This window comes from Oratosquilla oratoria, chromosome 21 (genome assembly GCF_046742065.1).
Source record: "Oratosquilla oratoria isolate Oo_2021 chromosome 21, ASM4674206v1, whole genome shotgun sequence".
In the NCBI taxonomy this organism is placed as follows: Eukaryota; Metazoa; Arthropoda; class Malacostraca; order Stomatopoda; family Squillidae; genus Oratosquilla; species Oratosquilla oratoria.
Genome location: NC_134797.1, coordinates 3,811,460 through 3,839,171, shown reverse-complemented (window position 1 = coordinate 3,839,171; position 27,712 = coordinate 3,811,460). Strand labels below are relative to the sequence as shown.

Genomic DNA, 27,712 nt, shown 5'->3' with positions numbered 1-27,712 from the left:
TTCATTTCCTACCCTAGCATTAAGGTCTCCCAATACAACTACATTAACATTTCTCCCTGTTCCCTCTATGCACTCATTTATATCTACCCAAAAAGCCTCCCTTTCCTCTGCGCTCTTCTCACTACCAGGTCCATACACACTTACAAAAGCCCACATCTCCCTTCCTAGCTTCACCTTCATCCACATCAACCTTGATGAAACCTCCTTCCACTCCACATCCCGCTTACTTATCTCTTCACTTACTAGTATAGCCACCCCTTCTCTCCCTCATCCCCTCTTCACTCCTGAGTACCTCCCAGCTACACTCCCAAACTCACAGTTGCCCTTTCCTTTCATTTTAGTTTCACTCAAAGCCAGCACATCCATCTCTCTTCTCACAAACATACTGCCTATCTCTTCCTTTTTACTCTCATCTGTACCACATCCATGCACATTAAAAGACCCAAACCGTAGGGTAGTGGTTGGAAAACTCCTAGACCCTCTTATGCCTTTTCTTCTTTTTTTTAGGAATGTCCCATTTTGGGGCTACAGGTAGTAGGACTCCTAATCCCATCCTTATCCTGTTTGTATTGAGGAATTAGAAAATAAAAAGACACTAAGAGATGAAGCAAAGGAAAAAAACACAAAGAGAACAGAGACAGAATGCAAGGAATTCCATTGGAGAGTTATCAACATGAGACTGAGGAAATGGTACATCAGAATGGGCGAACCAGACAGAAAAAAATGGAGAAAGAAGAAAATTGAAAGTAGCCCTAACATCGACAGATTAATTTCAGGACTGAATGAACTTAATGATTACCTGCTAGAAGAAAAACCAGACATAATGGGAATTGTGGAGACTAAACTAAGGGGCAAAATACCATCCATCGATGTTGGACATAGACTATACAATTACTGGATTAAAAACAGAGACAAGAAACAGGGAGGAGGAATTATGTTCTTGGCCAAGAAAAACTTGAATGTGACAAAAATTGCGGAAGGCAAAGGTAATGTAGAGCTGATCGTGATAAAAGTCAAGACAAGAACATGAAAAGTAGAAAGTTTGTAGTGACTTATGTGTCCCCAAAAATGAATGCTTGAAAAGAGAACAAGCATACCAAAATGCTAGAAGATACAAGGCAATCATTAAACGAGATACTAATGGGCAGGGGTAATCTGGTAATTATGGGAGACTTCAATTGCAAAGAAATTTGTTGGGAAAACATGACAGTGCAAGGAGGAGATGACCTGTGGGGTAATGTACTACTGGATATGACCATGGAAAACACAATAACTCAGTGGGTCAGTGAAATCACCAGATACAGAAATAATGAGGAGCCATCGAAACTATAGATTTAATATTTACAAGAAAACCTGAAATTGTGGATAAGATCCAATACAAGACACCAATCGGAAAGAGTGACCATATACTCATTGAAACTGAACTAAAGGAAGAAATATACATGGAGAGAAATGAAAAGCATAGGAAAGGAAGATTGATGTACAACAAAACGGACTTTGCAACTAAAGAAATGGGGAGATGGGACTGCTTGGACAGACAGTCTAGGGAACGACAACAACAACAACTAAAGAAATTCTTCCAGAATGCAAACTGGGAAAAATTTTACATGGAAGAGACAAAGGTGGAAGAGAAATGGAATATTTTGATGGATAGTTACAATGAAGGGGTAAATAGGCATGTGCCAAGACAGAAGCGAGAGTGTACATTAAATGCTGGTTCAACAAAATATGCAGTGAGGCAAAAGACAGAAGGGACAGAGCTTGGAAAAGGTGGAGAAAAGATAAAAAACCTGGAAAATGACAAGTTTATATAAAATATAGAAATGAGTATGTTAAAGTGAGAAGAGAGGAAAAAAGGAACCATGAAAATGATATTATAGATAAATGCAAAGAGCAACCCAAACTATTCTATCGATACATGAATGGCAAACTTAAAAACAAGCAAGAGATGGTGAAACTACACCAAGGGAATATAGAATACACAGAAGAATTAGAAATGGCCGAAGTCATGAATAATCACTTCAAATCTGTCTTCACTAGAGAGAAAGCACAATATTGGGACGAAGGTAATGAAAGGCGATCTCCCCCCATGAGCAAGATAACATACATACATACATATACCAAGGCTTTTTCCCCCTTCCAAGGGAGGTAGCCAAAAAGGGAAAGGCACAAAAACACTCCCACCCATTACATCCCCAAATACACTCCACACCCCTCCCACCCTTCCTCTCATCTGAGCACCTCCTGGATGACGGGTCATCCCTGCACCCTGCCCACCGCCCTGGGTCAGAAGCAGTGTCGCAAGACACAGTACATCCACAGCAAGGCCGCTTCATTTAATCGGCGACCCCCCCTCTCCGTCCCCCTTTGCATATAAGGCGAGGACGGGGAGAAATCCCTTCGGGCTGCGTCAAAATTTACTCACACATACTACCCCACCCCCCCGCCCATTTCTCCTCATGCAGTCACAACATCATCCATATACAACCATTCTCCACTCACCTCTGTCTTCCGTCCTCTCCCTTCCTTCCTCAACAGACATTCCCCTCTTCCCCAAAGCCCCATTCACCCCATCCATCCACCTCATCCTAGGACGTCCCCTCATGTTCAATCCCTCCACATCTGCCTTCCATACCTCATTTACTAGTCTTTCTTCACTCATTCTTTCCATGTGTCCAAACCATCCTAATATTCTTTCATCAACCCTATCTCCCAAATTCTTTTTCACCCCTGTTCTCCTCCTCACCTCCTCATTTCTCACTCTATCCAGCCTAGTAACCCCCACCATACTTCTCAGACACCTCATCTCAAACACATTCAAACTCCTTCTCTCTTCTTCTCTTATGTTCCACGTTTCTGCCCCATACAGTGCTGTTGGCACAATCACTCCTTCATACAGTCTCCTCTTCGCATCCATTCCCAAATGTCTATTCCTCATTACACTCTTTAAACCACCAAGGCATTTACTCGCTTCTCTCAATCTACATTCTACCTCCACCTTCACTCCACCTTTTCCTGCTACACTTGCACCCAAGTATCTAAAACTATCCACTTCCTCCAGTCGCTCTCCCTTTATGTTCACTTCCAGTCTACTGCCACTTTCACCCCTTGTACATCTCATCACCTTACTTTTACCCACATTTATCTTTAGCTTTCTTCTATCACATACTCTCCCAAACTCTGCCACCAGCTTCCTCAATCCCTCCTCTGACCCTGCCACAAGCGCAGTGTCGTCCGCAAACAACAGCTGGCTCACCTCCCACTTTTCTCCATTTTCTTTAACCATCTCCAATCCCTGACTCACTACCCTAGCATTCACCTCTCGCACCACCCCATCCATGTATAAGTTGAACAGCCAGGGCGACATAACGCATCCTTGACGAAGTCCCACCTTTACTTCAAACCACTCACTCTCTCCATTTCTAATCCTAACACATGCTCTACTACTCTCATAAAAACTCTTGACAGCTCCCAAAAGCTTTCCTCCTATCCCATAAATCTGCATAACCTCCCACAGTGCCTTTCTGTCTACCCTATCATAAGCCTTTTCCAGATCCATAAAAGCCCAAAAAACATCCTTCCCCTTTCCTATAGCTTTCTCACATATCTGTCTTACCACAAAGATCTGATCTACACAACCTCTACCCGTCCTAAATCCACACTGTTCCTCACCAATTACTCCTTCTGTTCCTCTCCTAATCCTCTCAGATAACAATAACAAAAAAAGAAATATTAGAACACCTATCAAACCTTGACGTCGGGAAATCACATGGCCCGGATGGAATTGCAAATTGGATTCTAAAAGAATGCAAAGAAAAATTGCTCACTCAAAGAAGGAAAAATACCTAAAGACTGGAAAGATGCTAACATTGTACCAATATATAAAGGAGGAAACAAGAAAGAACAACTGTAGGCCAGTCTCACTAACAAGCACTATAGCCAAAATTAGTGAGAAAATCATCAAGAATAGATGGGTAAAACACCTGGAAGACAACAATATAAAACCCAAGACAATTTGGGTTCAGACAAGGAAGATCACGCACCACAAACTTAATATGTTTCTACTCAAGATTAATAGGCATAGTGCAAGAAAGGAATGGATGGGCTGATTGTGCCTTCCTGGACTTACAAAAAGCTTTTGACAAAGTACCACACAAAAAATTATTAAATAAACTGGAACATATAGGAGGGATACAAGGGAACCTACTACAATGGATGGAGAACTTCCTGATTGGTAGAAAGATGAGTGTAGTGCTCTGAGAAAAATATTCAGATTGGAAAGAGGTGATCAGTGGAGTACCGCAAGGATCTGTATTGGCTCCAATAATGTTTGCTATTAATGTTAATGACATGGATGATGATGTGAAATGTTACATGAGTTTCTTTGCAGACAACACCAAACTGTTAAGGAAAGTAAAAACTGAAAAGGATTGTGAATCACTGCAGGAAGATCTGAATAATGTATGGAACTGGAGTCAGAAACGGGAAGTGAATTTCAATATTAAGAAGTGTAGCATTGTGGAGTTTGGAAAAAGCAAAAACAGAATATCAGGATAATATAAAATTGGAACCAAGGAGGTAAAGAAGGAGAGATCCAAAAAAGATTTGGGTGTAATTATATCAAACGACTTGTCCTATGACAAACAGATAAGCAAAATTGTCGGAGAATCCTACAACTTGCTAAGATCAATAAAAGTGGCATTTACATATTTAGACGAAGAAATTATTAAAAAATACTAGTCACACTGATAAGGCCTAGACTAGAATATGCGGCGACATTGTGGTCACCCAGTACCAAAAAGAATATAAAGAAAATAGAAAGAATCCAGGGAGCAGCAACAAAAATGGCACCTGCACTTGCAAACTTGTCATATGAGGAGAGATTGGCTAAACTGGAGTTACCGACTCTGGAGCAAAGAAGAGAGGTGACCTACTGACCATCTACAGAATCATGAAAGGCATAGAAATACTCAATAGAGAGTACTTGTTAAACTGGGACAGGAGAAGCACATGAGTACATGGAAAGAAAATAAAAAAACAGCTACATAAGAGATCTGAAGAAAAACAGTTTTCCACATAGAGTGGTGGACACTTGGAACAAACTGGACAATGAAATAGTGTGCGCAAAAACCATTCATGAGTTTAAGAGCAAACTAGACACTGCGAGATACAAAGGCGGGACACCACAAGTGTAGCTCCCCTTCCCGCAAAATACTAGGTAAACTAGGTAAATACATACATACATATACCAAAGGCTTTTTCCCCCTTATAAGGGAGGTAGCCAAAAAACAAAGGCATAAAAACCATTCCCATCCACTCCATCCCTAATACACTCCACTCCCCTCAACCCTCTACCCTCCCTCTTATCTTGGCACCTCCTGGATGATGGGTCATCCCTGCATCTTGTCCACTACCTTGGGCCAGAAGCAGTGTCGCAAGACACAGCACATCCACAGCAAGGCTGCTTCATTAAATCGGTGACCCCCTTCTCTGTCCCCCCCTTGCAAAAAAGGAGATGGGGAGAAATCCCTTTGGGCTGCATCAAATTTTTCTTACACATACTAATTCACCCCCCATCCCCAACCCATTCCACCTCATGCATCACATCATCATCCATATACAACCATTCTCCATTCACCCATCTTCTGTCCTCTCCCGTCCTTCCTCAACAGACACTTCCCTCTTCCCCAAAGCCCCTTTTACCCCATCCATCCATCTCATCCCAGGTCGCCCCCTCATGTTCACTCCTTCCACATCTGCCTTTCACACCTCTTTTACTAGTCTTTCTTCACTCATTCTTTCCATGTGTCCAAACCATCCTAATACTCTTTCATCCATCCTGTCTCCCAACTCCCCTACCACCCCTGTTCTACTCATCACCTCCCCATTTCCCACTCTATCCAGCCTAGCAACCCCTATCACACATCCCGGAGACCCCATCTCAAACACATTCATACTCCTCTCTTCCTCTCTTATGTTCCATGTTTCTGCCCCATACAGTGCTGTCAGCACAATCACTCCTTCATACAATCTCCTCTAAGCATCCATTTCCAAATGTCTATTTGTCATTACACTCCTCAATCCACCAAGGCATTTACCCACCTCTCCCAATCCACACTCTACTTCTACCTCCACTCCCCCCACCACACTCACACCCAAGTATCTAAAACTATCCATTTCCTCCAGTCTCTCTCCCTTAATGCTCACCTCCTGTACATCTCATCACCCCACATTTAGCCACACCTATCTTCAACCTCCTTCCCTCACACACTCTCCCAAACTCCATCACTAACCTCCCCAATCCCTCCCCCAATCCTGCTACAAGCGCAGTGTCATCCGTAAACAACAGTTGGCTCACCTCCTACTCCTCTCCACTTTCTCTAACCATCTCCAATCCCTGACCCACCACCCCTGTATTTACCTCTCACACCACCCTATTCATGCATAAGTTGAACAGCCAGGCTGCAATAACACATCCCTGATGAAGTCCCACCTTTACCTCAAACCACTCACTCTCTCCATTTCTAATCCTGACACACACTCTACCACTCTTGTAAAAACTCTTGACAGCTCCCAAAAGCCCTCCTCCCATCCTGTATATCTGTAAAACCTCCCACAGTGCCTACTTGTCTACCCTGTCATAAGCCTTTTCCAGATCTATAAAAGCCCAAAAAACATCCTTACCCCTTTCCATAGTTTTCTCACATATCTGTCTTACCACAAAAATCTGATCTACGCAACCTCTACCTGTCCAAAATCCACACTGTTCCCCACCAATCACTCCCTCTGTTCCTCTCCTAATCTTGCCAATCAAGACCCTCCCATAAACCTTCCCAACTACACTTAACAAGCTAATCACTCTGAAACTACTACACTCACACTTGCCCCCCTTTACCTTGTAAAGTGAAACTATACAGCCACTCCCCCAGTCCTCCAGCACTCTACCCTCTCTCAAACAAACATTAAATAACCTCGCCAGCCAGTCCACCATCACTGCACCTCCTCCTTTCAGACATTCTGCATGACATCCATCCAGACCAGGTGCCTCACCTGCTCTCATCATCCCCAACAACTGCCTTCACTTCATCCTTCCCTACCTCTCCTCCATTCTCCCCACCCACCACGGTCACCCTCTTAGCTCTTCCCACCGTAACCACCTCTCCCTCCCCATCCTCCCCCACATCTAGCAACTCCCTAAAATACCCTGCCCATCCCCCTCCCACTGCCCCCTCCTCCATTATCATCTCTCCATCTGCACCTTTTACCTTTCACTCTCTACCTGATTCTGCCTCCTCTTCCTCTCTTAATTTCTTTCCAAAACATCTTTTTATTACTTTCAAAATTTCCTGTCATATTTTTACCCCACTTCACATCTGCTCTCCTCCCCACCTTCTTACCTTCTTACCATGTGTAAATTCTACCTTTAGTATATCCATCCAGATATGCTGGAGTATGCATATGTGAAGGAGGGCCATGGTTGAGTGTCATAAGAAAACACACTCCTGAACCTAAGATTTTCCCTAAGGTTCCTCATTGAGGTGATGGCTGGTCCCACTATAATGTGATGATTAATACACAATATTTTTTGCCATATCTTCAACAACAAATATGGGCCCAGTGGGTGGCAGTCATCTACTTTCTAAGACCTGCAGTGCTCCTACAATATAATGGGAAATACAAAACTACAAAGTAAAAAGTAAGGCCTTCTTACCTTTTTCTGCCTGATTTTAAGAGCTAAGGATGATCCAGATTCAAGCAACACAAGATTCTTTATGGGAGGTAGTTGACTGTGTGGATTTCCTCGGTAGATGAGTGTAAAGATAACTTTGGAGACAAGCTCCATCATTATCCTTACAGAACGAAGGCAAAGATCCAACCAGGGCATACTGGACACTGCAAACAGAACCATTTATCAATATTTTGTAGCAATCTTTATGACATGCACCTGATGAAAATGCTTCATCACTTTGATTACTGTCAGCAGTCTGGAAAAAATTAGCCATCATTCCTGCATATTCTGTACATTTTATATAAGCATATACAGTATATATACATGCAAACATACCTGCATATATATATATATACATTTATAATATCTACATAATTCCGAGCCAAAAATATAATGAAATAAATCAAATACTCAAGAAAGTATCACTCTGGAAAGAAAAGAACAAAGCACATACCAATTTGAAGTCAAGTGTGAGGTAAGGGAAGCATCATGAAACTCCTTTTCTATGACTTGAATCTTTCAGAAAGTGTTGAAGTCATAGAAAGGTGGGAAAGTATCTGAGGAAAGAAACTTTCAGATCCCTCCAGTGGAATGAAAGAAAGACAGTGTGCTTTAAGCAAGTCTTACAAGAGGAAAGAAATTTTCAGATCCCTCCAGTGGAATGAAAGAAAGACAGTGTGCTTTAAACAAGTCTTACAAAAGGTAATTGCAGCTGCACAGAAAACGGCAAGACATTTCAGAAAATTTAGTGTTTCAGTCTCCTACAAGGTAGGACCCATGCAGTTTAGATGATGAACAACCATGAAAAATGTGATAGAAAAATAAATATATAAATGAAAAAAAGAGATGCAGTATTGCAATAGACAGGACGGGATAAGGACTGCCAGTAAGAAACCAAGCTTTGATATGTCAGAAAGCTTAGGACTCACTGTTAGTAAGCAGTGAGATGCATCATCTGAAACACAAATAGAGTATTCCATTCACACATAAACAAGTCTCGTGTATGGGGTCAGCAGTTGAGTTCAAGTTACAAAATTATGAAAGTAGTATAGAACACAATTTCAGTGAAGCTGTCCTAGCAATAGCTGAGATACGAGTTTTCCAGTTGGGTTTACTAGTAAAGGTTAGATTGGGAATGTCTAGTTTCAAAAAGAAAAAATTGTGTGCCACTGACCAAATGGGGATGGTTCTGTGGAAGACTGTGTCATGTCTTGGTGTGACGAATTCAAGTCTTGGTGGCCCTAAATGATACTAAGTTTTCTTAGCATCAATCAGTCAATTCATTGTCCTTATTCTCCTTTGCAGAGACCCATGACCACCAGGAAATTGGCTACAGTCACCAGTTCAGTCCATAAGTCACTCCATGAAAATATGTTGTATTCATGTCTAAAATGAATGAAGGACAATGTAGTATTAGGTGCACTGTGTCTTACATGTCGTGATGCAACTTATCTACCTGTTGCCAGGCCAATTCCATGTTGGTGCTCTTTTAGTGCAGGATGGAGGCATTAATGTAAACATGGCCCTGGTGCTGCAGCGTCTTCATCATGGGACCAACCCCCAACCCCACCATCCAGCCCTTCTAAACTACCAGAAGAGACTGAATGACTGTATTGTGGATAAATGCCCAGGATGTAACAATTCACCCCATACTCTTCAACACATCATGGAAGACTGCATTATACACAATCATGCAGGCAAACAACACAACATACACTCCATAACGGATTTGTGGGAAAATCCTGTTTCAGCCGTGGCATTCCTTGGGGAGATGGGGCTGCTTGGACTGACAGTCTAGGGAACAACAACAACAACAACATGCACGTGCAACTCTTATCTATCTTGGGAGCGATTTCTCTTCTGGGTTGATTTCTGGTGGAGTTTGGCAGAGTAAAGTTTTTGGCAGTCTGTTAAAGAATGCTTTTGTGATCTGTACTTGCATCTATACATATGGACTGTTACATACATATACCAAAGGCTTTTTCCCCTTACAAGGGAGGTAGCCAAAAAACAAAGGCATAAAATCCACTCCCACCCATTCCATCCCCACATACTCCACTCCCTCCCTCTTATCTTGGTTCCTCCTGGATGATGGGTCTTTCCTGCATCTCACCCACTGCCCTGGGTAAGAAGCAGTGTTGCAAGACACAGCACATCCACAGCAAGGCTGCTTCACTTAATCGGCAATCCCCTCCCCTCTCCATCCCCTCGTGCAGAAAAACAGAAGACTAATGTTACTCTTGGGAAAGCAGGGACATGGCACCATCAGCCAGTGACATCTGGAAGGATGGCAATGAACACTGCTAGGTACCATATACATATTTTTTGTTTGAAAATAATCAATTACTTACCAAGGGAAAAATTGCTAATAATTGAATCAGTCAATAACAAAACCATGACAAAATAAAGGACTATTGTATTTAGAAAGGGAGTTTTGTTCTTGGGGACCTGCCTTTTTATCTCTATCCATCATCCCTACTTTAAACTATGTTGATGGTTTTAAGTTAAGACTGTAGCCTCTAAACCAAGGGTGGGGAGTCTTTTACCTATGTATCTAGTGCCATTTGGATATTTACATCCTTCATTGGTCTATAAAACTATTAATTTAAAAGACAGCCTACTTTTTTTGTCAAACATTTAACTTACCCTTAACATAAAAGTTTACAAACTATTATTATGATGGTTATTACCATATCAGCTTACAATGTTATAAAAAAATATATATATATATATATAAGACCTAGATTTATTGAATTTTGAGTCAAGCCTGTGCTTGCTATGGTAAGCCAGACCAAATGCTTCTGTGGGACTCGTACAGTCCAAGGGCCAGACGTTCCCCACCCCTATTCTAAATTATTTCAGCTGTCAAATCTATACAAGTTTCTACCCCAAAACAGGAACTAGTTCATTACAAACTCCCACAAGGAGGTTTATAAGAACATCTTTGCCTCTGCAAGTAAGGTGGATCCCATCAGAAGCATAGAGGTCATGACACTTGGAAAAGAGATACCAAGGATCAAGAAAGTGGTATCCCAGTTGCATGCACAATTGTGATATCCTCTCATTGATACCTATGGCTCTACTGTGCCAGTGTAGATCCTCAGAAGGATCCCATATACTATGTGACAGCTCCCATGCTCCTTCATCTCTTGAAGGAAGACTTTGTAATTCCAAACAAGTTCCTCTGATCTCACCCTACCCACATCATTACTTCCCATATGAACAATCGTAACTGTATTCATCCATCTTTGCTCCCTGATGGTCTGGATACAATCAGTGATCCCACAGCCCGCTTGACATACATGCTTGTAACGTCATTTAGTCTTCCATTGCAGGATGTCATCATTGTGTCGCACCATGGAATCCCCCACCACCAACTCCTGATTTTCAACCACCTCAATTTCCAGCAGAGCAAAACAACTGGATAGAGCTAGCAGTTGCTCTGCAGGACACCTGCTTACCGAATGTGGGCTTGACAAACGGGACCCTACGGAGCGCCACTCACTCATGGCAGTGGCAGAAGTGGAAGAGGTGGAATGCTCTTTGGGTTGTGGGGAGGATTCACTCTTCTCAAAGCATATTCTTGAGAAGATAAATTTCCTCCTCACACATCCTGAGACAGTCCTCCAGTTTCACACAACCTTCACAAGCCATTTTGCTCCTTTGGCAATACAAACGGCAAAGAGAAAACATAAACCAACAAAAGAAACAAAAGCGGCCACTAAATAAACTAAATACACAAAACTTACTCTGCTTGCCTTATACTATTACTCTTGACTTTGGAGTACAGTAACAGACTACTGTTTTGATTTTAAATTACTAGAACACTATACATATAAAAATTACAAAAACACAACACAGTCACTTGTCACTATTTGAAGATATAAACTTCACAGGAATAATAAACTTAACAAGAGGTATTCCCTAGCTGGTGTCTCAGCAGCAAACAAATTCACTAGCAGAGGTCTCGGAGCAGGCTGCTTGCATACCTTTAGCCAAAACCATCCCAACACAAAACAAACACAACCTATACACACTCCCTCCTCTCCTGATATCACCTTTTGCTCCCCCTGCCTAACCCCAACAACATCATGGAGAGTGGTCGGAACCCTTGGCTCTGACCACCTTCCAATCATCATCACCACCAAAACAAGATGCCCCCCAGTCGGCCACAGACACACTTACACCAATTACAAGAGAGCTAACTGGGAAGCTTTTACTAAAGAGACAGAACAACATTTTGAAACACTTAACAGTACACCAATCAAACATAAACAATGCTGTGCACACTTTTAATACAATCATACAAAATGCAGACAGGAGATACATCCCTAGAGGCAACAGAAAATCACACAACCCCAACTTCACACCAGAAATCCAAAGCCTCATCAGACAACGTGACACACTTAAACACGGTACCCCCACACCTATCCCTCAAAACATAGCAGACCAAGTACAAACACTAAACACTGTGATTGCTAATAAAATACATGAACAAAAAACACAAAATTGGCAAAACTTTATCAATACACTTGATCACAAAACAAACACCAGCAAATTGTACAAAACACTCAACAGCATTACACTATCCAACAGTAACACTACACGCTCTCACGCAGCAATAATCACAACAACAGATAATCTACCCTCAAACAGACAACAAGCAAATGCACTCATACGTCATTTTGCACAGACAAGCCATCTCACTTCTCACCCTGACGACCGACGCACCATTCGACGTAAGAAAGACTTTCCCACAGACTCAGACTATATACCCTTCATAGACAGTCAGACAAAACTCATAATACATAGTCTCAAGCACTCATCTGCCTGTGGCCCTGATAACATAAGCAACATCCACCTAAAACACATTGGACCACAAGGTATACACGCACTCACAAACATTGCAAACTACAGCTATTCACACAACACTATACCCGACATCTGGAAGCATGGTAAAATAATCACCATTCCAAAACCGAACAAAGACCCAACAATCCCAACATCGCACAGCCCAATCACACTTCTCTGCACCCCCTCTAAAGTCATTGAACGCCTAATACTTAAACTTGTCACACCATATATTCCCCTTGCTGACTCACAACATGGTTTTAGGCCACTACACTCCACAAACACTCTTCTGACAAACCTCACACAAAGAATTTTAGATGGCATCAATTCAGATAGGCCCCACCACAGAACACTTCTTATAACATTGGACATTAGTAAAGCTTTTGATGCTATCCCCCGCCACAACCTAACAAATAAAATATATAACACAGACATGCACAATAACACCAAAAGATGGCTGGCCAATTATCTGGCAGGCAGGAATGCTCATGTGTCATATAATGGCCAATCATCGCACATCAGAAACATTAAGAACGGAGTACCACAGGGCTCAGTTCTATCCCCCACATTATTTAATCTATACATGCATGACTTACCCACGCCATACACCTCAGAAATACAAATCTCTTCCTACGCAGACGACATAACAATCACATGCACACATCGTAACACAGACAAAGCTGCAGAAATAATCCAGCCTTACCTTGACACACTCAACACATGGTTCATCACAAACAGACTCAAAATAGCTCCAACCAAATCTACAGCAACACTTCTCACCAACTGGACAAAAGAACACAAATACATACCTCATCTCTACATCAACAACACTCTAATACCACACACAAACACACCGAAAATTCTTGGTGTAACATACGATACATCCATGTCTTTCAAACAACACCTCACAAACATAAAAAACAAATGCACACCTAGACTTAACGCACTTAAGTCAATCACTGGAACAACATTTGGACAAAACAAAGAAACTAATATAACAATATACAAACAATGCATACGCTCAGTGATGAATTATGCGAGTCCTGCATGGGCTCCTAATCTCAGTGAGACACACCACAACACCCTTCAAATCATACAAAACAAAGCCCTAAAAACAATTACAGGCTGCACAAATACATCACCTACAGACCATTTACACCATGAAACAAAAGTCCTCAAAGTCAAGGACCACCTCGACATGAGAGGCACACAAACACTTGCTGCAGCCACCACAAACACATCACACCCGCTACACTACATAGCAGAACACCCACACACACCAAGAAACATTAAAACTACACCCATAGACCTTTATTACTCACAGATACTCTCTTCTCTTCCTCCACAACCACCAAAAACCAGCCTCCGGAAACATATTCATAATCATATCACTCACCGCTCCATTAACACACTGAAAGACAACACACTGCTGCATGCCAGACCCCCTGATATCCACCCTTCTGAATCCTCTCTCCCACGTAAGGACAGAGTCCACTTGGCCAGACTGCGATGCGGTCACCACCCAGCACTTCTAAGCTACCAGAAGAGGCTGGACGACCGTGTTGTGAACAGCTGCCCAGGATGTAACACTTCACCCCATACCATACAACACATAATGGAAGACTGCATTATACACAATCATGCACGCAAACAACACAACATACACTCTATAAAGGATTTGTGGGAAAACCCAGTTTCGGCTGTGGCCTTCCTTGGGGAGACGGGACTGCTCGGACAGACAGTCTAGGGAACGACAACAACAACAACAACACTATACCCGACATCTGGAAGCATGGTAAAATCACCATTTCAAAACCGAACAAAGACCCAACAATCCCAACATTGCACCGTCCAATCACACTTCTCAGCACCCCCTCTAATGTCATTGAACGCCTAATACTTAAACTTGTCTCACCACATATTCCCCTTGCTGACTCACAACACGGTTTTAGGCCACTACACTCCACAAACACTCTTCTGACAAACCTCACACAAAGAATTTTAGGTGGCATCAATTCAGATAGGCCCCACCAAAGAACACTTCTTATAACATTAGACATTAGTAAAGCTTTTGATGCTATCCCCCGCCACAACCTAACAAATAAAATATATAACACAGACATGCACAATAACACCAAAAGATGGCTGGCCAATTATCTGGCAGGTAGGAATGCTTACGTGTCATATAATGGCCAATCATCGCACATCAGAAACATTAAGAACGGAGTACCACAGGGCTCGGTTCTATCCCCCACACTATTTAATCTATACATGCATGACTTACCCACACCAGACACCTCAGAAATACAAATCTCTTCCTACGCAGACGACATAACAATCACATGCACACATCGTAACACAGACAAAGCTGCAGAAATAATCCAGCCATACCTTGACACACTCAACACATGGTTCATCACAAACAGACTCAAAATAGCTCCAACCAAATCTACAGCAACACTTCTCACCAACTGGACAAAAGAACACAAATACATACCTCATCTCTACATCAACAACACTCTAATACCACACACAAACACACCGAAAATTCTTGGTGTAACATACGATACATCCATGTCTTTCAAACAACACATCACAAACATAAAAAACAAATGCACACCTAGACTTAACGCACTTAAGTCAATCACTGGAACGACATTTGGACAAAACAAAGAAACTAATATAACAATATACAAACAATGCATACGCTCAGTGTTGAATTATGCGAGTCCTGCATGGGCTCCTAATCTCAGTGAGACACACCACAACACCCTTCAAATCATACAAAACAAAGCCCTAAAAACAATTACATGTTGCACAAATACAACACCTACAGACCATTTACACCATGAAACAAAAGTCCTCAATGTCAAGGACCACCTCGACATGAGAGGCACACAAACACTTGCCGCAGCCAACACAAACACATTACACCCGCTACACTACATAGCAGAACACCCACACACCACAAAACATTAAAACAACACCCAAAGACCTTTATCACGCACAGATACTCTCTTCTCTTCCTCCACAACCACCAAATACCAGCCTCCAGAAACATATTCATAATCATATCACTCACCGCTCCATTAACACACTGAAAGACAACACACTGCTGCATGCCAGACCCCCTGATATCCACCCTTATGAATCCTCTCTCCCACGAAAGGACAGAGTCCACTTGGCCAGACTGCGGTGCGGTCACCACCCAGCACTTCTAAGCTACCAGAAGAGGCTGGATGACCGCGTTGTGAACAGCTGCCCAGGATGTAACACTTCACCCCATACCATACAACACATAATGGAAGACTGCATTATACACAATCATGCACGCAAACAACACAACATACGCTCTATAAAGGATTTGTGGGAAAACCCAGTTTCGGCTATGGCATTCCTTGGGGAGACGGGACTGCTCGGACAGACAGTCTAGGGAACGACAACAACAACAACAACAAATAACACCAAGAAACATTAAAACAACACCCAAAGACCTTCTAAGCTACCAGAAGAGGCTGGACGACCGTGTTGTGAACAGCTGCCCAGGATGTAACACTTCACCCCATACCATACAACACATAATGGAAGACTGCATTATACACAATCATGCACGCAAACAACACAACATACACTCTATAAAGGATTTGTGGGAAAACCCAGTTTCGGCTGTGGCCTTCCTTGGGGAGACGGGACTACTCGGACAGACAGTCTAGGGAACGACAACAACAACAACAACAACAAATAAATATCAACAGAATTACAAATGAGCATACAGTGGGTCTCTGCACAAAGTGGAGGATGCAAACAAGATTAAAAAAATACAGATCAGCAGACAAATTGGTTTTAGCCCAGCAGATAAAATGTATGAAGAGAGAATAAAAGCACTGGATCTGTAATCATTGAAAGAAAAAGAGAAAGAAGTGACTTGAAAGCAGTATTTAGGTCATTCATGGGAGCACCAATAATCCATCAAATGAAAAATATAAGCAAATCCACAAGTATTCTACTAAAAACATTGACAACCTACAATCAGTAGCCCACATACAAAAACACACAATCACTAAATACTCTTTAATAGATCACCAAGTTCTATACATCAGCAAACTACCTCAAAAACAAACTCAATAAAGAAATCTCTCCCAAGAAAACAAAAAATTACACTGGCATGCCTTTGTTCAGATCATCATCCTGCACTTAAATAATACCAAAACATAATCGGCCTAGCAACAGACCCCTAGATGTAATCACAATGCAGGGACATGTACTACACTGTCCCATACTCACTCTTTCCACATAGTAGCACAAAATTTTTCCAGTGAATGACTTACAGGCTGTAGTGGTGGCTATATCCAGTTTCATGATTGTCATGAGTCTTCTGCAAGAGAGAACTGAGGCAATGGATTGAGATAGACATCATGAAGCCTTCTAAAGAAAATTACCCAGCTTTAAGAGCACAGTGATTTGGTAGTACAAACAAATAGGAAAAGGTTACAGATGCTATTACAGAAATTGTTAAGAACCAGTTTCAAGCAGTAACAGACCACACACCATCTAACCTGTTACCCCTGTTTCTACAACTGGCACATCTTGTTCCTCTTGTTCAAACGACTGTCGCATGGACTGCCGGAACCTTTTCAAACGATTCTTTATTTGTATTCCAACTGCCATTGCCTCTTGCGATGCTACAAGGAAGGGATTTTAGGTATATCAATCTGAGGTTCAAGAGGGAAAAGTACTCAATTTGTATTAGTTATGCAAGTCATTTGATTATAATTACATAAAAAGTTACACAGGATATAAGAACCACAAAGATACTGAAAAATTGCCAGAGATGTGATAATAAGCACAGCACATGCACCCAAATAAATTCATTCAATATGCTTAGCTTTCAAACATACAAAACATCATCTGTGTGATGCTTTGAAATGTACCCCAAGCATGCAAAAATTTTTAAATACCACGGGTAGAATTAGAGAAAAAGTGGTGTTTGAAAATAATAAGAATCCTTTCATCACAATGAACTAAGGAAGACTGACATTGACAAAAAAGTTATAAAAAAGCATATTAATATTCCAATGTTTTGCAATTTTCTCATGGTTAGGAGAGGAAGAAGTGAAAGGTTTGAGCAAGATGGTTATGAAATGTGTTACCATGCTTTCCACAAAATGGTGTATATGTAGAAAAAATTGATATATATATATATACAAACATGCATATTGATGACTAGATGTTGCCTCATTTCTTTTACTGGAAATCCACAGCCCCATGGTAGCTAATAATAGTTCTTGGGCCCTCTCACAAAGAAAAAAAAAAAAATGGTCTGCTGTCTATTACACTAGGCAACAAAGATTTTGTTACAGGAGAGCAAATAAATGTGTCTAGGTGATTTTGGTATGGTAAATTCAAATATATAATTTAATTTGCTCTATCACGTCTAGATTTTGTGTAATATGCAAATTATATCTAGATTTTGTGTAAAAAGCAATTCACTTATCCTACTCTTCCCCACCCACACCTAACAAATTTGAAAAATAAAATTTACTCCTAGTTGGCAACAGTGAGTCAAGAACATACTAACGAACCACTGGTCATTCGCTAGCTAGTCGCTATCTGACAGGAAAGTAGGACTTTTGTTGAAACTCTGCTGTTAAGCAAGTAATCAAGCTGGGATAGTTGTTGTATTTTTGTAGCATTTATTTTGTACCAAAGTGTAATTTTGTCTTATTTTGCATCCAAACATTTTTTTTCTTTAGATATTGTATCTTCAAATGACATCAAATAGACGTGCTTGTGTAAATCACCTGAACAACTTCTGCTATGTCTGTGGACAATATACACCTAAGCAACAACGTAGAAACATAACAACAAAGCTTAAACTTGCCGAGAAGTACTATTTTGACTGTAAATTAGGAGACCAAGACAAGGACTGGACACTACATATTTGCTGTGCACTGTGCAATGCAATGTTAATAGCTTGGGTAGATGGTAAAAGAAAAGCTATGCCGTTCTCAATCCTTATACAGGTAGTTCTCGATATATGCGACTTCGATATATGCGAATTCGCGTATATGCGATTCAAGAATTTGCACCACTTTTCGATATGTGCGGGGATATATTCGAAGATATGCGATTTGACCTAAAAAAAAAAAAAAAAAATAGTCGCGGCCGATTATTTTTTTCAAAATACCTATTATATATTTGAAGTTGGTGCGCATAAAGCCGTGTGGTAACACTGGCTGCATCAGCTAGGTAGAGCTGGCATCACTGCGGCGTTATCACAACAACACCGGCAGCTGTACAGACGGCATCGTCTTAGGCATCCTTCCTGTTTCATAGGCCAAACCATTGTCTTTCTGCAGGTAATTAAGCTTTTTTGATACACAAATTAATTATTTTTTTCACAAACAAATTAATTTTTGATACTTATTACTGCCCCAATTAATTTCGTCAATTTTCACTCTCTGCAAGAATTATCATTTATTCTCCGCACTGTAAATACAAAAAGTTATGGAAGTCTTGATAGATATCAAGACTTCCATAACTTTTTGTATTTACAGTTTAATGTACATCAAAAAACATACTGACAGTATTCTATAAAATTCCACCATCTACATCTTATCAAATTTGGCAAAAAACAGTTTTGTCTTCATTTCATTGCGTCGTCTGCTATTCGAAACATTCCGCCCGTGCGCTTCGTGAAAGGTTCGGGGAATTCCGCGTTCGTGACGTCACAGTTGCCAAACAAACAATATTGTTATTCTGAATATCTAGACTTCGGAAAAGTGGTATGCGAGGCGCAATTAAAAGTGAATTTTCTGAATAAATTCTTCTGTAATAGCTAAAAACTTTATTTGTATGCTTTTAAAAAGTACTTTTTCGAGCAATACGATGATTTTTAGCGAATGGTATATCTGTTGATATCTGACCTTTAAGCGTAGCAAGCAGTCTGAAATGTGAATTGTAAACAGACTGATTTTTCAAACAGCTGAAGAAAATACGCTTGGCGAAATAAGTGATGTTTACGGTAGCGTCTTTTCCCGAGGTTAATACTTACATGCTAAAATGTATGTAAACATATATGAGATGCAGTATGTAAGCCCTTTGCCAAAATAAAATATGTAAAAAAAAAAAAAAAAAAAAAAAATCAATCCGAGTTGAGAACGTATCCCCCTTTTTCCCATAGGTTCAATAGTTCGATATATGCGAATTCGTTATATGCGGGGGGTCCGCGGAACGGAACCCCCGCATATAACGAGAACTACCTGTAGTTTGGTGTGAGCCAAAAATCACGTCAATGATTGTTATTTTTGTTTGACAAAGTTTGCTGATTTCTCAAAGAAAAATCAATCAAAGATCACGTGCCCAAACTGTGAATCAGCTTGAAACTAGTACCACATGATGAAGCAAACCGACCACCACTTCTACCAGCAACGATGACAGACAGCAATTCTTCTGAAGATTCTACTAGTGGTATAGCAACAGAGAAAGATGGTACATATATCCCAGATGCAGATAGTTCCCCACATTTGTTAAGTCAAAAGGAACTAAATGACTTGGTGCATGATTTGGAATTACCAAAAGAAAAAGAAGCAGAGTTGTTTGGTTCCAGACTTCAAGAATGGAATCTTCTCTAGCCAAACACAAAAATTTCTCATTTCCGTCATCACCATCTACAGTTTTCATCATTTTACTCACAGGAGAATAACGTTTGTTTCTGCTATGATATCAATGGTCTAATGCAACAAATTGGCTGTCTCTATGATCCAGAACAATGGAGACACTTCATTGAATAATAAAGCTAGCATTAAAGCTGTCTTACTACACAACGACAATGAAAAACTTTCAATACCTGTAGCACATGGTACCGGCCTTAATGAAACATGAATCCATGGAACTGCTGCTAAGACTTTTCAAATATAAGGAGCACACATGGAATATTTGTGGCGACCTTAAAGTTGTATCATTACTGCTTAGGGTTGCAATTGGGCTACACGAAGCATATGTGCTTTTTGTGCCTATGGAACAGCACAGATGACAAGAACCACTACAAAAAACATGATTGGTCATCTAGAACTGAGCATGTTGTTGGTAAACATAATGTGAAGCATCCAACCCTTACTGAAGCTCAGAAAGTACATCTTCCACCATTTCACATTAAACTTGGCCTTATGAGGAATTTTGTAAAGGGTATGGATCACCAAGGTAGTGTTTTCCAATATTTAAAGGATAAATTCAGAGGAATATTGACAGATGCTATGCTAGAAGTTGGAGTTTTCACTTGGCTACAGATCCGCAGTGTCATTCGTGACTCATCGGTTCCATCTAGCCTAAATGAGATGGAACTGAGTGCATGGACATAGTTTGTTGAAGTTGTAAGAAATTTTCTTGGAAACCATAAAACTGAAAACCATTGTGAACTCAAAGAGAACATGCTGAAATCTTATGAACAATTGAGATGCAGAATGTTTTTGAAAATGCATTTATTACATTCTCATCTTGACTTCTTCCCGACCAACCTTGGTGTTGTAAGTGACGAGCATAGTGAACGCTTCTACCAACAGATCTCCGTTATGGAAAGCAGATATCAAAGTAATTTTAATCCAAATATGATGGGAGATTACTGTTGGTTCCTGCAGAAAGAGAGCTCGTCATCCTATAAACGACGAATGAAGAGGAAACACCAAAGTTTCACTTTAGAACAGGAATTTCCTTTTGCCATAACAACTAAATATCATTGCGCTGTGGGTGAAAGGTTGGGTTCAGGGGTGGTACATCCGCCATTGTAAATCCACTGTCTTAAGCCAAAAAATAAGGAGGAAAGACTCCCATGTTAACATAATTATTTAAGTATGCCCAAATAAAACTTCATATGGAAAGGTAGCTTAGACTACTAAGCAAGTGGGGAAAAATAAAAAATAGGGGTTGTCAGTTACAGAAAATCTGGACGTGATAGAAAAATTTAGACATCAGATCTGAAATAAAAATCATCAATTCAGTGGGAATCAGTAGATCACGTGTCTGTAACAGAAAAAATTGTAATTTGTTGCCTTGTGTTATGTACCTACTTACCCCACCTGGGGTATTGGCTGCATGTTATTATGGGGTTGAAGCTGCTCAGTAGCATGCAGCTGATAATTTAGGGTCTATATGGGGCACCCGTATGGACCAGAGCCACACATTATTTTGTCAGTAGAAGAAATCTCTATTCATAGAGAAATGATGACACTTTATTATATTGCAACTGTCCCTCCATTATGCTGTCCCCCTACTCTTGTTACTATCCTGTACCACTTCTCTGAATATTCATTTCTCATTTTGCCAAACCCTGTGGTGGGAAAAAAGAATAATGCCACCATGTATTTCCACTTGAGTCATAAAAGGCAACAAAAACAGGACGGGGATAGGACTAGGCATCCTTCTCCCTGTAGCCCCATAGGGAACATTCCTAAAAAAAAAAAGCAAAGGCATAAGAGGCTCTGGGAGTTTTCCAACCAGAACCCTATGGTTTGGGGTTTTTAACGTGTGTGGTTGTGGTACAGATGAGAATAAAAATGAAGAGATAGGCAGTATGTTTGTGAGAATACGGATGTGTTCGCACAGAGTGAAACAAAGTTGAAAGGGAGAGGCGAGTTTGAGTTTGGGAGTGTAGTTGGGAGGATCTCAGGAGTGAAGAGAGGACAAGGGAGAGATAGGGTGGCTATACTAGTAAATGAAGAGATAGGTAATCATGTGGTGGAGTGGAAGGAGGTTTCTTCAAGGTTAATATGGATGAAGGTGAAACTTAGAAGGGAGATGTGAGTTTTTGTAATTGTATATGGGCCTGATAGCAAGAATAGTGTAAAGGGAGGCTATTTGGATAGATTTAAATGAGTGTATAGAGTGTTTAGGAAGAATGTCAATGTAGTGGTATTGGGAAACCTTAATGCTAGGGTAGGAAAGGAACCAATAGATGGTGTGGTTGGGAAATGTGGAGTTCCATGAAAAAATTGCAGTGGAGAGTTGATGGTTGAGATGTGTCTAGAGAGTTGATGATAGCAAATAGTGTTTAGGAAGTCAAGTATACTGTAAGTACACATAGGAGAGGGTGGAGGATAGATGTAGATAGGGCATTTATGGACTATATAGTGGTAACCAGGAGAATAGTAGGAAGAGTTAAGGATGTACATGTTCTAAGGGGAGAGAGTGGGGGAATATCAGATCATTTTTTGGTGGAAGGTAAGTTGAGAGTGGAGGATAGATGAAGAGGAAAAGGACAGAAGGTAGGGAGGTGCTTAAAGTAAACTGATTAAAAAAGAAAGAAAAGGAGAAGGAGTACAAGAAGAAGCTGAGAGAGGAGTGGGAGGGAGTGTAGGATAGAGTAGAACTAGGAGTGGAGGAGGAATGGGGATGGTTCAAGGAAGAAGTCACAAGGTGTGCAAAGATGGCGTGTGGAACAAGGAGGATGGGAGGAAATAGAAGGAAGGATAGTGAGTGGAGGGATGAGAAAGCAAAGAAGGTCACAGAAGAGAAACAAGTATTCACAGACTGGTTACAAAATAGGATAGAATTATATGAGAGGTACAAAGAAAAGAGAAAAGAAATAAAGCATAAGATAAAGGAGGCAAAGAGGAGAGCAATGTCAAATGGGGTAAGAGTATGACAGACAATTTTGAAAGTAATAAAAAGATCTTTTGGAAAGAAATTAAGAGAGGAAGAGGAGGCGAATCAAGTAGAGAAGAAAAGGTAAAAGGTGCAGATGAAGAGATGATAATGGAAGAGACAGCACTAAGAGAAGATGGGCAGAATATTTTAGGGAGTTGCTAAATGTGAAAGAGGATAGGGAGGGAAAGGTAGTTGCAGTGGGTAGCTTAAGAAAAAGACAGTGATGAGTGAGGAAAATGGAGGAGAAATAGGGAAAGATGAGGTGAAGGCAGTTTTTAAGATGATGAGAGCAGGTAAGGCACCTGGGTTAGATGGGTGTCATGTAGAATGTCTGAAAAAAGGAGGTACAGTGGTGGTGGACTGGCTGGTGAGGTTATTTAAAGGTCAACTGAGAAGGTTTTCAAAGAGGTGGTGAATATTTGCTAGATGTATAGCTTAGTCACTTTTTGATAAAATAATACAAAAATAAATCATAATCACTACACAATGTGATAAAAAGGCCTATCAAAATACTGGTAGCAGATGAACTTTCCTTTGCAGATATTTGGTTGCCCTTGTATGGGTGTGACGTCAACCTCGCTGTTTACATTCTGATGCATCCACATGTACATACTATAAAATGCCGTGCCACGCTGTCAACTTGATCAGTGATATATTTACCTAGTTGTATTTTACAGGAAGGAGTGCTATGCTTGTGGTGACCCGTTTTTGTATCTTGCAAGATCAAGTTTGTTCTTGATTTTTTGTATTGTATTTGCACATACTATTTTTTGTCCAATTTGTTCCACATATCTATCACTCTGTGTGGGAAGCTGTTCTTTTTCAGATCTCTTCTGTAGTTGTCCTTTTTGAGTTTCATTGGATGTCCTCTTGTTTTTCCTCTGTCCCTCTTTATTAAGTCCTCTCTATCAAGGCGTTCTTTTCCTTTCATAATTCAGTTGACAGTAGGTCCCCTCATTCTCTTCTTTGTTTCAGTCGGCAATTCCAGTTCAGCCAGTCTTTGTTCATATGTCAAGTTTAAAAGTGTTGGGGCCATCTTTGTCATTGCTCTTTGTATTCTAATTTTTTTTAATTCTTTTTTGTACTGGGTGACTATATCAGCACTGCATATTCCAGTTTTGGCCTTATCACTATTTGTAATATTTTCTTAATCATTTCCTTATCCAGGTATTTAAAGGCCACCTTTATTGATCTCAACAAATTGTATGTTTCTCCAACTATTTTATTTATATGTTTATCTGGCGACATGTCTTTGGCGATGATTACTCCTAGGTCCCTTTCAGAATTTACTTTCTTTACTTCTTTCCCATCAATTTTATACTGTCCTGATATTCTATTCTTGCTTTTCCCAAATTCAATTATACTGCATTTCTTGATGTTGAATTCTACTTCCTATTTCTTGCTCCACTCTGAGACTTTGTTCAGATCACTCTGTAATGAGTCACAGTCTATTTCAGAGTTTATTCTCTTTAATAACTTTGCGTCATCTGCAAAGAAGTTCATGTAACATTCAATACCTTCGTCCATGTCATTTACATATATAGCAAACATTATCAGAGCTAACACCGACCCCTGTAGGACTCCACTAATCATTTCTTCCCATTTCGAATATTTGTTTCTGAGTACTATTTTCATTTTTTTCCATATAGGAAGTCCTCCATCCAATTCAATAGTTTTCCATGTATGCCTCCTATAGTTTCCAGTTTATATAGCAATTTTCTGTGTGGTACCTTATCAAATGCCTTTCGTAAGTCCAGGAAGGCACAGTCCGCCCAGCCATCCCTTTCTTGCAATGTATCTATCAATCTTGAATAGAAACAAATCAAATTAGTGGTACATGATCTTCCCTGTCTGAATCCAAACTGCCTCGGGTTCAGTATATTGTTCTCCTCCAGATATTTTTTCCATCTATCTTTGATCATCCTCTCACAAATTAACTACTATACTCGTTAGGGATACTGGTCTATAATTTGTTGGGTCTTCCTTATTTCCCCCCTTATGTATTGGCATTTTTCCAGTCTCCTGGTAGTTTTCCTTCTTTGAGTGAGCATTCAACTATTTTGTATATTTTTCCTGTTAGTTTGTCTATACATTCCTTTAGTATCCAGTTTACAACTCCATCTAGGCCATGTGATTTATTAACATCAAGCTTTAATATTTGATTCCTTATTTCATTCTGAGTAATGTTTAATTCCTTCATTGGAGGAAATCTTACTTCATTTCTTTGTTCACAGATTTGTATATATATATATATATATTTTTTTTTGTGTGCAAAAAAAGGAATTTGAAGATAAATGTGGGTAAAAGTAAGGTGATGAGATGTACAAGGGCAGAAAGTGTCAGCAGACTGGAAGTATTAAGGGAGAGAGACTGGAGGAAGTGGATAGTTTTAGATATTTGGGTGCAAATGTGGCTGGAAAAGGAGTAGGGGTGGAGGTAGAATGTAGACTGAGAGAAGCCTTGGAGGAGTAAAAGTGTAATGAGAAATAGACATTTGGGAATGGATGCTAAGAGGAGATTGTATGAGGGAGTGATTGTGCCAACAGCACTGTATGGGGCAGAAACATGGAACATAAAAGAGAAAAGGAGGACTTTGAATGGGTTTGAGATGAGGTGCCTGAGTAGTATGATAGGGGTTACTAGGCTGGATAGAGTGAGAAATGAGGAGGTGAGGAGGAGAAAGGGGGGTGGAAAGGGAGTTGGGAGATAGAGCTGATGAAAGAGTATTGGAATGGTTTGGACACATGGAAAGAATGAATGAAGAAAGATTAGTAAAAGAGGTGTGGAAGGCAGAGGTAGAAGGGATGAACATGAGGGGGCAACCAAGAATGAGATAGATAGGTGGGGTAAAACGGGCATTGAGAAAGAGGGGCATGTCTGTTGAGGAAGGACAGGAGAAGACAGAAGATGGAGGTGAATGGAGAATGGTTGTGTATGGATGATGCTGTGATGCATGAAAGGGAGTGGGTGGAGGATGGGGGGAGGCGAGGGAGTATGTGTGAAAAAATAATCTGATGCAGCCCGAAGGGATTTCTCCCCATCTCTTTTTCTGCATGAGGGGAAGGAGAATGGGGGGGGTTCACTGATTTACTGAAGTGGCCTTGCTGTGGATGTGCTGTGTCTTGCAATACTGCTTCTGACCCAGAGCAGTGGGCAAGATGCAGGGATAACCCGTCGTCCAGGAGGAGCAAAGATAAGAGGGAGTGGGGTGAATGGGAGTGATGTATGTGGGGATGGAATGGGTGGAAGTGTTTTTTTTAACTACCTCCCTTGTTAGGGATAAGAGCCTTTGGTATATGTATGTACTTATATCAACAGTACTCCATTGTAATACTAAGGAAAAGAGCTAAACTCATGGGGTCCTCTTTCCTCCAATTTTGAATTACTTTTTGGTTTTAGCTTGAGCTACACCAGCTTCTCAACTATTCCAACTGATGTATCTATTGTACAGTATATGGAAAACAGGTTCTTTGATATCCTCTAGACATTTTTTTTAATTCATATATATGAGCTCTTCTGTCCCTTTAATAATTTGAACATTATTATTAAGTCACCTATTTCTCTTCTTTCTTTCAATGATGGCAAGTCCAAGGCTTTCATCTTGCATTATACATCTTATCTGGCTGGGATACTATACATGTAATATTCATTCTATTTTCAAAATAATGAACACCAGTATGGCTATTAATGTTATCATTTTTTTTATCAAAGACATAGGTAATAGTTGTGCACGTTGGGGTGGGGTGGGAGGGGTGGGGGGAGTCCGCCCAATACTCAAAAGGGCTTCTAGTCAGACGGCCCAGTAGCTGGAATTTTTCTTCAATGTTAGTTATGGTATTATTTAAATGAAAAGGGCTGCTGCAATGTGCAGAAATTTAGGTTGGGTTAGGTTATGTTTGGCTAGGTTAGTATATTGTATGAAGTATATTGCTAGTACTTTACTTCTATATAAAGTGGTTCAAAGAAGTCAGAGACCATCCATATTCTGCTTGGAATTTGAACATCCTCAACTACACCTTTCTCCTAAATTCCTAGGGTTGAGACTGAAATTTTTCCTCGGCAAATTATTTTTGGCTACAATACATCTTAGCAATTTTCTGGTTAATGGGCCTTCTGACAAGTGGGCTTTCTGACCACTGGGCCTTTTGACTAGAGGAGCTTCTCAGCATCGGGCTGGACCCAAATGGTATCTTTGTTGTGACATTTAAAAAGATTAGTCATAGCTGTATGCATATGGAGAACAATTAAGATGATATGAAATGAGTTAAGCATGAGGAAGTACAATGAGACAAGGAACAGAAAAAAGTATATTGGTAAAATTGCAATATTACACCAATCCCAATCTTTAACAGAATTCAGAGCATTATTCCTGCATTTTACCTAAAACTACATACCTGCTTAGGGTGCTGCTTCCTAACTTCTTGAAATGAAAGAGGGGGTGGGGGTTCTTCTCTATGGCATTTCTGTTAAAAATGCTTAACTTAAAAAAAA

General features: G+C 40.4%; 1 protein-coding gene across 13 annotated transcripts in view; it reads right to left on the bottom strand.

Annotated features, from left to right (window-relative positions):
• Nucleotides 1–27,712, bottom strand: part of LOC143036683 (fatty-acid amide hydrolase 2) — a 128,716-nt gene that overhangs the window by 99,030 nt on the left and 1,974 nt on the right. For 3 of the 13 annotated variants that reach the window (XM_076204258.1, XM_076204259.1, XM_076204260.1), the window contains exons 2-4: nt 27,616–27,684; nt 17,137–17,262; nt 7,712–7,893 (exon numbers count right to left, since the gene is read on the bottom strand). In XM_076204258.1, coding sequence (XP_076060373.1) covers nt 7,712–7,893; nt 17,137–17,248 — 294 coding nt within the window. In that variant the 5' untranslated portion in view covers nt 17,249–17,262; nt 27,616–27,684. Of the gene's footprint in view, nt 1–7,711; nt 7,894–8,903; nt 9,040–17,128; nt 17,265–18,767; nt 19,060–27,615; nt 27,685–27,712 lie in introns of those variants that run through there. The other 10 variants (XR_012967392.1, XM_076204256.1, XM_076204265.1 and 7 more) reach the window with 8 other exon arrangements.